This window comes from Sturnus vulgaris, chromosome 22 (assembly GCF_052056855.1).
Source record: "Sturnus vulgaris isolate bStuVul1 chromosome 22, bStuVul1.hap1, whole genome shotgun sequence".
In the NCBI taxonomy this organism is placed as follows: Eukaryota; Metazoa; Chordata; class Aves; order Passeriformes; family Sturnidae; genus Sturnus; species Sturnus vulgaris.
The window spans coordinates 9,490,484-9,503,079 of NC_142264.1; the positions used below are offsets into that span (position 1 = coordinate 9,490,484).

At 49.5% G+C, this 12,596-nt stretch overlaps 1 protein-coding gene across 4 annotated transcripts in view; it reads right to left on the minus strand.

Moving 5' to 3' along the window:
* Positions 1-12,596, minus strand: part of NSMF (NMDA receptor synaptonuclear signaling and neuronal migration factor) — a 45,992-nt gene that overhangs the window by 10,139 nt on the left and 23,257 nt on the right. The window contains exons 4-8 of one of the 4 annotated variants that reach the window (XM_088177663.1): positions 10,158-10,233; positions 7,872-7,940; positions 3,735-3,787; positions 1,781-1,870; positions 40-161 (exon numbers count right to left, since the gene is read on the minus strand). In XM_088177663.1, coding sequence (XP_088033789.1) covers positions 40-161; positions 1,781-1,870; positions 3,735-3,787; positions 7,872-7,940; positions 10,158-10,233 — 410 coding nt within the window. The remainder of the gene's footprint in view (positions 1-39; positions 162-1,780; positions 1,871-3,734; positions 3,788-7,871; positions 7,941-10,157; positions 10,234-12,596) is intronic. The other 3 variants (XM_014881075.2, XM_088177664.1, XM_088177665.1) reach the window with 3 other exon arrangements.

Sequence of the window (12,596 nt, forward strand, 5' to 3'; positions counted from 1 at the left end):
ACTGAAAGGACAGGCAGAGCATAAGCTGGAAACTCTCACCATTATTTTTGGTGGAATAAAGTCTTCTCCGTCACATGCCATGGCTTCAAGTTCCTTTTCTGCTTCCCAGTTCAAGTCAAAGTCACCGTCCAGAGTCCCACAGGAATCCTGAAGGTCATGGCCTGCCAGAACACAGGGAGCATTACAAGGGCAGAACAGCCTTCCCCACTCCAGCCTGCCTTGGCAGCTTCCTCACAAGAGGTGCCACGACACTCGTGCCCTCTTGTCACCCACAGAGTGACAGACACCACTCTGGGGCTGGTGTCTTCGAACAGACAAACATGGAACAAATGAAGAGTGCACAGAGAGCTCACACCACGTGTCACAGAAGTTCATCACTCTGCAGTCACCAAGCTTGGTTTTCAAATGCTAAGTCACAACAGTCACCCTGTCACTCCAGAAATGGGGAAGGAGACAGAGCACAGACAGACTCTCTACACTTCAGCACTGCCAGGCTGGTAAGCAAAAGTCCAAAGAATTCAAAGCTGGTCTCCTTCTAGTAATTACTGCTCTGACTACATCTTTTGAGGGATTAAAAAGAAAATCTGTCTTGTTGGTCAGACTGATCCTGGCAGAGAAGTCTTAGAGCGTGCGTGACGACAGCTGCAACAAACACAGTCATATTGCAACAGTAGACTTGAACTTGCTCTTCAAATTGACCTTACCTGTTGGCCTTCAATGCTCCTGGGGAAAAAAACATCTGGAAGGAATATAATTGACCATTAAAGGTTAAAAACAGAGATGGTTGCTGGACTGAGGAAAGAGAACTGAGGTGCCACTGTTTGAGCCTTTGGGGATGTCCAAATGTCGCTGAGCAGTGCCTGGAGCCTGTGTGAAGCACAGCTTTTCCATGGCTTTTCCATGGCTTTTCCATGGCTTTTCCATGTGCCTCCGGGCAGCTGAGGGAGCAGGGAGGAGTCAGACTGCCAAACAACAGGGTCATGTTTTGAACCTGGCCTTCCATACACCTCCCCCTTCAACCTGGGTCTTCTACACCTATCTGGCCAGATCTCATGCTTACCTGCTAGATCAGATCATTTCATTAGTGAAATTCACTTCAACATGGGCAAACTCATATCCACCAAGCTCCTGCCTACAAGCTTGCAATAAAATCTGTGTAAAACAGCCATTCCCTTTATAAGAATACAGTGAGAAGATGCTGGCATTCCTTCTTGTAAATGAACACAACAGCATCTCAGACCCCTCAAGCAGAACATGGCAGCATTACTGGGGATTCCCAGAGGGATTCCTGGCAGCCCAAATGAAGATCAGATTGCCCCAAGCTATCACCTGTGCAGAAAATCAAAGCTCTATCTCAATTGTATTCTTGAGCTATTCCAGGCTAGGAAAGAGCTCAGAAGGGGCTCCTGCATGGGAAGCCATGTTAGCCCCACTATGGTAAAGGCAGCCTTGGACTGGTGAGCTTCCAGAGAGGTTGTTTTGGTGCCAAGAGGATAATGGATGATGGGAACACAGGGCTGTAAGAGAGCTGTACACTGGGTACCCTTTGGCAACTGCTCAATAACCTGAGGTTGGATGAGTGGTGCTCTACAAATAAATACAGGGACACACAGATGAACAGGTACATACACCTGGAGCGTTACCTGCTCCGATCTCAGGAAACTAAAAAAGGATCACAGACAGGACAGAAGGGCACAGAGGAGTTACTCCAGTGGGACTCCAGTCAGCAACTACTGGAGGGTTTACCCACAGGAGGAAGCTCAAAGGACTCAGAACTCACTTTCTCGAGAGTCATGGAAGGGATCAGCTTTGATGGGAGTCGGGTCACTCCAGGACCTGCTGAAGCTCCTCTCACGCCGTTCGGCAAATGCTAAAGGATAAAACCAGAGCACGACATTAACAGATCCCAAAGCACCTCTGCTGCTGCCAGCAAACAAATCATCCAGCAGATTGCCACCAAAGCCACACATCACAGACTCCCCTGGGCTGGTCCTTCCACTTGCCAAACGTGAGTCCTTTCCACACAGCAGAGACAAAGTGCCCACTTGTGCACAGGATGGGACATGGAACACAGAAAAGGGACAACACTTGATGGTCTCTCCTTAAATGCACACAGCTCAAACCTCAATTTAACCAAGGCCAGTCCAGTGCAAATGCTCAGACTCCAAGGCCTCACAGAAACATGCACTGCACAGCTAATGGCACCTGCATGCTCAGAAGAAGGCTGTAGCTCTCCAGTCAGCTCTCCCTTAATGCTCTACTGACACCCCAGTCAGAATTGGACCAAACAGCAGGGAGACGTCTCTGGAAAGCTCATGCTTTCTACATTTTGTTGCAAAAGAGGAAATCCTTCAGCCTCTGCTTGCCTGCAGTGCTCTTGTGAGCACTACTCACAGCTTTTTTTCCTCCCAAGGAGTGCTGTATTGTTTGCACCAGCATTTCCAAAGCACAACCCAGGGAGCTTGGCTCAGACGGCTGCACCGCAGGCAAATTCCTGGGAACTGGCAACCACCATGTCTGACTTGGCAAGCCCAAGTGAGAGCCATTATGGCAGGATTAACAGCCACTTATGGGCACTAATACCTATTTCTGGTGGCAGACAGAGTGTGCAGCAGGGAATTGAGTAACAGCAGCACAGGAATTCACTGCAGGTCAGCATCACAAGGGCAGCCTGTCCCCTGCTGAAGTGTGGTGACCGTGGGTGTCTGGGGAGACAAACCACATCTTCAGGTGATCTCCATCCTCAGCTTTCAGTAAAACCCAGGCATTTAGCTACTGTGCACAGAAAGAAAGCTTTGAAAACATGACCCAGGAGTTCAGACAGAGGCATGCCTGAGTTTCATGGAGGTGAGCCCTGTCCACATCAGGCAGTGCTAACTCAGTTGCCAATGAAGACTCTGGAAAGGGCAAAGCTCTTTGCTGATCACTTCCCACAGCATATGAGAAAGGAAAGAATGCAAACTGAACTCAGCAGTGCTTTGCTGTGGGCACTCTGTACATGATGCCTGGTCAGGAGGTGGGAAGAACAAGATGCTTTCTCTTCTGGAGCAATCCTCAGCTCCCAGGAGCAGGATACACCACTTTCACAGCACTAAGGGAGTTGCCCAATCAACTTTTGGAGGATTATTGCCTTCCCCAGGGAAAGGGAACTGCCATTTTGTAGTCCTAAGAGGTGACTTCTTCCCAGTGAGGCGTAACACTCCCTGATTTGCCCCTTGTTCCAATCTCTTCTCTGATGCTCTTCTTTCTTCCTTCCACCATCATCTCAGTTCCCACCAGGTAAGTCTCCCCCAGGTCCTGCTGTGATGGCAGTAAGACAAGTGAGGAGGGGACAGCCAGCAGTCTGTGTGGCACATGGAGCCACAGCTGGTCACAGCTGCAAAGAGAGGCCAGGAGCTCTGCTGCACTCCCAGCTTGGGTTCTCCTCACTGGCCTCCACACCAGTGATCACCAAATTCCACACAGGGGACAAAGATGATGCAGCTTTCCTTCCATGCCTTGCACCAGGGATGTCCCACAGCCACAGCAGAGGGTCCTTGGGAACAGCCTCAGGCTGCTGCAGGAATCCACACGTCCTGGACACCTGCAACCACCTGGCCTTCTTGTTTGTAGGGTAAAATGGCACCAACAGGTCAAATCCTCTCTCCAGCCCAAAGCCAGGTCCTTTCAACTCACATTTGAATGTGATAGAATTCCCACAAACCCCACATCCACAATTCCAGGTGCTCACTTACTTTGTGCTTTAACCCTTCGGCTCCCCACCATGCGGAGGTGCTTCCGAAAATTCCTGAAAGAAAGGCCAAACACAACCTTTGAGAAGGGTGACACAAAACTACACCTGGGCCCAGCAGGACTGTGAAAACAGGGAGGAAGAAAACAAAATGGGGATGATGGCATATTTCCTTCTGGGCATTCCAAACTAGAGCCCAGGTCCCCAGCCTGCAGTGATTTAGTGCTGGGGATGGTGATGTTTGTTGAGTGGGGCTGTTCTGAGCTCCCTGGGCTGGTGGTACAGGGCAAGTGGGGTCCCACAGGGCAGCCCCCTGCTCGTGGCTGCTTTCCTTTTTCTCTGGTTAAGCTTTACCTGTGCTGTATTTGCTGAGGACACCCACTGCCCGTGCTGGCAGTGTTCTCTCCTGGTTTTTTCCTGGTAAAGAGCAGTAACTGCTCTCCTCTCTCCAGCAGGAACGTGGGGTGCTCAGGCTCTGCACACCCCACACTCATGGCTGTGCTCATTCCCAAACACAGCAGCTCCTACAGCTCCTCCTGTGCTGCTGCTAACCATGCAGCCCTGCTGCTCTCCAGGCAGAGCTGGGGAGGACCAAAGCAGGTTCTCCCTGCTTGCACAGCAGAGTTCAGTGATGCTGCCTGTCTCCACGGGCCTGCAGAGCACACAGCTCCAGGGGAAAGCCCTGGGGAGCAGCTACACCCCAGAGTCAGGTCTGTGTGAAACAGAATGTCCTGGCCACTCCTGAGAGGCCACGGCAAAGGGACTCTGCCCAGCCCCTCCGAGTGCAAGGGACCAGTGTCTCAGTTTCTCATCACTCACGAGGCAGGAACAGGACAGAACAAACAGGACACCAGAGCAGACAGGGAGAATCAGCATCAAGAGCAGCATCACCTCTCCATGAATCTATTCAGTGACTGTGGCTTCACCCCACAGTGCAGCCCCAGGATGACAGAGAGCCCCTGGAGGGGGGAAGCCTTCCTGGATTCCTTGTGCCCCTCAACACACAGGGCAAACACCAGGCAACAGACACCACAGCTGGTGAAAGGGGTAAGTCACAAGCTGTCTGGCTCACACACAGGTAAGTGGGGTGAGTAAGGACATGGCACAACCATGCAGATGCTTTAGCAAACTGATTCGACCAAAAGACACTTCCAGCACTGACAAGAAGTTGTTCAGAGAAACTGGGATACATCTGTTCCTGTCTGGGAGATCCACACAAACTCAGTCCTCATGGGACAGAACCCATGTCACCTCCTGCACCTCCCCTCTTTGACTTGGGATCCCTTGTTGTCATCAGGCTCCAAATTCAGCAAGAAACAAAAACAGCAGCTAGGAGCAGCATTATTCCATGCCAAACTTCTGTCTATGCTTGGGCTATTAATGTTTCCCAAGGATTTATTTTGTCTCTACTTGAGTACATGAAGATTCAGTGCTGTGGATCAGACAAGTTCCCCTTTAGACACATCCCTGGCCTGGCTCTTTGTACAAAGCCCTCTGGGGTCTTACAGTGCATGAGATTAAAATCCAAATAAATACAACTTTTTAAGGGATCCAGGGCTGTTCTTTACACAAAAAAGCCTTAGACATATGTGATATGGAAATCTTTATGGTCTGTTGTGAGCCTCATATCATACCAGACACTGAGCACCAATGTTAATTGCCCAAGGCCACTGTCACATCCTTTGGGCTTTTGGCATTTTGGAGTAAAACCCACCTTTCTGTTCAATGCCCAGCTGTCCTCTCCACAGAGGAGTTTCTTCAGACGCTGGGGGAAGAGGGGTAAAGCAGCTTTTGCCATGGAAGAAGGTTGCTCCCAGCTGCCTGGACAGCTTGGGCTCTCCCATAAGAGACCTAAATACCATCTAAACACTGCTGAGAGAAGATCCAAGGAGAATCCAGCTTTTCAAGATTAACCACTGCACTAAATACTCACAGAATGGGACAAAGATCTTTAGCTCCATCTATTTTCTTATTGACAAAACAGCACTTTGGAAAAGTACTGCAAGTCTGGGTCTGCCTCCTAATGTGGCTGAGCTGTGAATATCGAGATCCTTCTGAGGGCTTCTTGCAGCTGCCTGGCTCCTCAGGCTCCTCTGTGCCTGCATCTCAGCATGACAGGACTGGACCTGGGAAAGCTGCTCTGCCCATGGGCAGTGGGGCTCCCCAAACCTGCCCAGCCTTCCTGCCTGGCTCCTGCAACTGCACCCAGGAACCCTGTGGCATTTGATCCCTTACAAGATCCCTTCGCCCATCATGACACAAACCAGAATCCCTCAAGTTTCAGCGATGAAATGTCCTCATCACTCTCTTTTCTGAACAGCTCTCCTCCAGTGTGCCTCATGGTCTGCATGGCCCATGGCACCTCCAGGGTATCCATCCCAGCCAGAGGGGCTCCAAGACACTGCAGTGGGTCACCACACTCTGCCCAGAAGTCTTTTCATTATCCAAATTCCTGACAGCACCTCTCACACTCTTCTCTCTGGCAGCTCTGGGCAGCCCTCACTCCACAGGCAGTTGTGGACACACACGTTTAGAGAGCTAGGAAACTGCAGCTTGGCAATTCATTTCAGGCCTGGATTTCTCCCGACTCTCAGCTCCATTCCCAGGCTGACAAGCTGACTGCAGCTTCAGTTAGGGAGGAGTCTCCCAGGGTGATAACATGGTGAAAAACAGAAGGGAATTCATAATAAAGATTAACCCCTGGTGTCTTTCCCGTGGGACACATCCTGAGGTGCTGTCCCAGGGATGTTTTTCCCAATCGTCCAATGAGCTCCTGTCCTGTCCTGGCTGCACTAACACACTTTAAATCCGGGCTGTCTGTACAATAAATTGGCCTTTTTTCCCCAAAGAGCTCCGTGTGTGTTGCTGTCCTTTCTCTCTCTTTGCAGCGCAGTGACCACAGGCAGTGGCCACCCTTGTGGCCACACCACACAATCCAGCCTCCCTGGACACCAGGACTCAGCACTGAAGGGGCTGTGTGAGAACAGCTGAACCCTAAAACACCCACCAAGGGCTGCATAGCAGGGTTCTCCTTGCTCCCTGCAGGAGCTGTCCCCCCCAGTGCTGTCCCACTCCTCTCTGGAACAGGACAGGCACAGCCAGGCTGCCTGCCCTGCCCTGCCCAGGTGCACAGCAGGAGAAGGGACACGCTGGACATGGCTCAGGTGACTCTGTCCTCTCTCCTGACTACACAGCCCCATCAAGTGACACAACTGCTCCTGTACTCACAAACCATTTTCTAACCAAGACTTGCCTCTGCCTAACAAATTCTGAGAAATCTCTCTTTTTAAAGATACACTGTCTACTTGTTTAGAGTGTCTTTAGTTTGGATTTTTATTTCTCTTTGTTATTGATGAAAAAAACTTCACTACTCTGAAGTTGCCAAAAAAAGATATTTCTCAGTTAAGAAAACCTGATGTTTTTCTCCCACTTAGTTTTGAACAGTGCTGAAGTGATTATGGCAGTTTTAAACCAATGACATAGATACTGTCTTATCCTTTTCAGTAGGCTGCCACAAGTCTTGGCACATTTAAAAAATCAAACCAGTTCTCATTCCTACTGTAAGTGACATGCCATAGGAAGCCTACAGAAGGAAACCAGGCCCTTCTGGACAACAACTCAGTTCCCAGCCACTTTGATTTCTCTTCTATTATTGAAAAAAAAACTTAAAAATTGACTCCTGGTCACTAGAGATGTCAATTTTGCCTAGGTCTCAGATTTTTGAGGTGCATTTGTAGATGCAGCAACGGCACATATTCATCTAACCTCAAATAAACGCCTGCCTGTGGCAGGGGAGTTGGAACTAGATCATATTTTAGATGTCTTCCAATCCAAGCCATTCCGTGATGATCTGGAATTCCAAGCTGGAATGTGGAAATTACATCTTTAATTTTTAAAGTACATATTTTTCTGCCTGAGGCACAGATCATGTGGAACACTAAAAGCAACTAGACAGTGCTCTTTAAGAAGATGGAGATCAGCTCTCCTGAGCATCATTCACCTCCTCAGCTCCAGCAGAGCCACTGCCAGCGTCCCCAGGACAGCACAGAGACAGGGACAGCCACGGTCAATGCCAGCAGGGCTCAGTAGTGACCCCAAGGGCCCATGCAACAGCAGTCACAGCTCGGGGAAGGGGCCCTACCTCTGGATAAGAGCTGCAGAATCATTCTCTCGTTTCCGTCTCTTCCTCTCTGCGTAGCCCCTGAACGCCCTGGGAAACCATTTCAAGGCATTAACCAAGTCCACGGCCTGGAAGTGGACAGGACAAGGGACACACAGAGGGAAGCTCTCAGCAGAAAACACAGGTTGAGCTGCCCAGGGGGCTGGGCAGCACCTCGTGTGGGTCAGGGCACTCAAACCACAGCTCCTCACTCCCTTAAACATCAGAACGTGGCCCAAAGGAGCAGCCACCATCCCTGCTCTGCAGAATGCACCTGGGAGCTGCAGCCACACCCTCTCTGCACAGCAGCATCCTGAGGGACAAAGTGTGCCAGCAACTGAGGGCTGCACTCGGAGGATGAGGATGGTTTGGTGGGATCCAGGTAGGTCTAGCAGGTGTAGCTACCTAACCTCCTGCCAGCCCCTAGCACAGGGAAAGCACGAGTGAATGTGATGGACAGGACAGGAGAGTTTATCCAGGACACCAACAGACAAGGAAATAAAAAAATTAAGATTATACTTACGAGATGCTAGAGATTCCAGGAGATGCAGGGAAAAAGAGAGAGAAGAGGAATTTATTAGTGCTCAGCCCCAGCCAGTGTTCTGAGGGAATTCTCACTCCAGAAGGAGTATTGCTTGTTAGGTGGAAGGAAACTGCTTTTTAAATTAAACATTTCTCAGTAGTGAGACTCCTCCTTGACTGAGCTTAATCCTCCCTGGGGCAGGGCTGACATGTGGCTTGGATGCAAACTGAGCTCCACGGAAACCCAGAGAATGTGCAGATGGCCAAGAGCTGAGTGCAGCCTGTGAGGCTGCAGCACCAGAGCTCCTGGAGCAGGGAGAGCTGCTCCCACCATGACAAACACTGCTAAGCTGGCCCACACTGCCTGCTCCATGAAGGGAGTGGGCACAGCAGGATGGAAACACTGGAGCAGAGGCCAAGGCACCTGGGGAGCCACCCCAGCACTTTGGGGAGGTGCCCTGAACTTCTGGAGGTGTTTCTCTGTCACTTCCAGAGGCAGCTCTGAAGCTCCAGAAATGTTATCCAAGAAGCCACATCAACCAAGGGAATTGTGCTCCTCAAGGGTTCCCTCAGGGCATCATTCCCCAAACCAACCCCACACTGGCCTTCAAGCCCTGTAAGCCATGGACCATCATCCTGCAACAAATCTACCCAGAAAATACAAATTCAGACAGCAAAAGCTGTGTCCAAATGTGCTGATTTTGCACATGGTTTGTGGTTCAGATCACAACTGTGAAATACCACTGACTGTTATCAGCCAATATTTTTAGATTTTTTTCTGTGAGATGCAGCTACTCCACTCCTCAACTCCAGATTCAGTCCTCCCTTCATGAATCCTTCCAAGTCTGATCCAGTCTGGGTTATCCCAAGAGAAATAATCAGTCTCTTTTCAGGATTTGGGGAGGAAAAAGCACAAGGGAAAGAAGAAATGCCAGAGAAACAAAAGTACAAAAAGGACATCAGATTAGACAAGAAGAAAACAGAGAGAGACAGAGAGTTCAAGGTGTCCCAAACACTGGAAGAAACACACAGGGAAAATGCGACAAGGCAGGGGAAGGGCCTGGGAAAGCAGAACAGCATCTCGTTTCCCCCACTGCTTGCCTTGGTTTTCCAGTCAGGTAGGAAATACCTGAAAGCAGGAAGGCAGCCAGGTACAACCTGGAGACAAGGCTTCCCTTACTCTCCTCAGCCCTTTGAGAGCTGCCTCATCCCAAAATACAGCACCCAGGGGCACCAAACCTGCATGGAGTGTGGAGGGAAAGGCTCCTCCTAACTCACAGCCCTTCATACTTTGCAGGGATTTTACTGACACTTTTTCACACGTGCAGACCAGGGCAGAGCTGCAGGGCTACATCTTATCCCAGAGGAATCCACTCTGGAGTGAGGGATGCAGGGCAAGCCTGAAATAACCTTCCCTTGGGAAGTGTGTGCAGCAGAAGCAGCTGGTGGAGGTCTCAGCTGGTGATCCACAGGACCCTGCTCTGCAGAGGCAGCCAGGCCACAGTGTCACAGACAACAAAAAATCAGGGAAGCAGAGAAGAGCAGGGTAACCCAAGGATTTAAAGAAGATAAAACCAAACAAATGAGAGCAGTAAGTGGGAAAGAAAATTAACAAGAGACAAGTTTCTTTCTTTCTCATCCCTCAACAGTGATGCCAAACACACAATTCCTGCTCCAGGCTCTCAGCTTTGAGCACGTCTGGACTCTGAGATACAGAACAAAAGCCACAGCAGTGGTTTCACTTACGCTTGCATAGTTGTAGTAGCAGTGTGAAAACTGAAGAGGTTCTCTTTTGGGAACCAGGTTCGTATGGGGACATCATCTGCAAGAGACACAGAGAGAGCAAAACCTGAGCACCCAGCAGGCACAGACATCCTTCAGACAGCCACATTTCCTTCCCAAGCTCTTTCTCTCAGGACTTTCCTTCAGCATCCTGCCCTGACTGGAGTTCAAATCTCATCCTCCTCATATAAATGCACACTGCCACTGAGTGTTCTGTAAATTCGTGCTAAGCTCGTCTATCAGGCTATTAGTGGAGAATAAAAGCTCTATCTTAAGCATTGGAGATTAGAATAATCCAGGAATTACAGAACTGACATTTGAACCAGGGGAAAAAAAACAGGGAAAAGAAACATTTTTCATTAAAGCATTTTCCTGTCTCTCCCTTTTCCTTTACTGATTTAAATGGTCCCATTCCTTCATTTCTTTCTGATACAGCCCAGGAGAAGATGAAGAGCATTTACTTTCCACTCAGAACAGTAAGCCTGAAATATCCCTTTTTGCTGAAGTTTCAGTAAGCCCCTCTCACACCTGCTCCTGGTGACTTGGCCTTCAGGAGTTCCCCTGGTTTGGAAGTCAAACCACCCATCAGCTCCACAACCTGCAGGTAACCGAGCTGATTTAGGCACCTCTCTTTGGAAACTGCCCTGCCCAAACCAACTGTGTTTTTTTCCTAATTCCAGGGCATTAGAACACTGCATCACCTCCACTGAATGACCACCAAGACAAAAAGCAAAGTAAGTCACCCATTAAGTGTGTGGTGACCAGGAGGAGGACCCTGCCCAAGCAGCAGCTCCTGCTGACAACTCTCAGGCTGGAGTCAGGCAGGCAGGGAATCAGAGGGGTATTGAAATATATTGACACAACATTGATGACATCTCAGTGGACTGGATCCCTGGGGCTGGGGGCTCCCTGATTTTTCATCTTGCTTCACACCCAATTTGTGGCTCCCTCACCTAATGCCTTGCTCCATGTTGCTGACTGTGTCTTGCCTCAGTCATTCAAGTCTTCAGATCTGATAATGTTTCATATTCTGGCATTGTCAAGGCATTTTTTAATTCACTTTTGCTGGCCCAAGCCCAGTCAAACTCCACATGCCCACTGCAGCCATAATTACTACAGACAAGCCATCTCACCAAATGTTTTGTACAGATCATCATATCCTACGGATTATTCCCTGAAAGTACAGGAAATGGCTGCAATTACAGATGCAAAAAATGCTAACTGCACCTGGGGAGCCTTCCTTTGAAGTGCAGCTTCCAAGAAATCTAAAGAAAGCTGTACCACACTCCTTCTCAGCTCACAGTTTACATCAAGTCTTGTTTAAAGGAACTCCAAGGAAATATGTGTGTTAAATGAAACTGCATTCCAGTATGCTAAAGACTTCTGATGCAGTCCCATAGTCTGCTCTTCTCCAAAGCACAGAGACAGAAGCAAAGCAGAATAACTCAGGCTGTAAATGAGTTACTCGTTTGAAGCCTCCAACCCACAGAAGTGGCAAAGGAGAAGTTGTACAAATTCCTTTTTAGCCAACAATTCTGTACAGGCTTCTCAGAGACTACTCATCTCAAAGGACTGACAATCTCTTAATGTGTTTTACAGCTTTTAAGCCACAGGCTTTGGTTCAAAGCAGAACTTATGAACAACAGCCAATATCCTTAGGAGGCTTTGCCTGCACCATCGCTGGGAGCTTTCTTTCCTCTTCTCATAGACTGGAGTTAATTAGGAAAAATATCCCTGTCCTCCACACAGCACTCAATGCAGAATAAAGGATTTGGGACCCTTCAGAGGGTAGACCATCAGCAGAGGAGCTCACAGGTGGAGACTGGGCAGTGCAGCTCAGCTCCAGAGCTCCCTCACCGAATTAAAATTCAGATTGTGGGTAAGGCTGTTGCTGCCAGGAACAGGCAGCACATCCTTTCTGGCCAGGCAGAGCAGCTTGTTCTCTTTTCTTGTCACCATCAACTGTGAGGAAACAGTGGAGGAGCCAAGGGCCTGATAAGGCTGGAGGTGCACACCACCACCACATCCAGCATCTCTAGCCACTCCCCACTGCACCCAAATCCCAGCACCTCTGTCCATGAGTGGATGTGTCTGTACCAGATGCTGGGAGCAGCCCAGGAGAGGACAGCTTGTGCTTCCTTGGAATGGTGTCAGGCATCAGAAACTCAGCACCAAAATCCAGATTCAGTGATGCCAATGGGGCCTGGCTGCCATAAGTGTTGGTTTGCAGCAGCAACTTGTGATGTAAATGCAAAGAGAAGCAGCACTGCCAGGTGAACCCCTGGGGAAATCAGCCTCTCCTGCCTGCACTCCTCTCTGCTCCCTTCTCCCTGCTAGACAGGCAGGAAGGACATGTCAGGGAATTCCTGCAACCTGTGGCACTTGTGCTGTTCAATTCTGGGG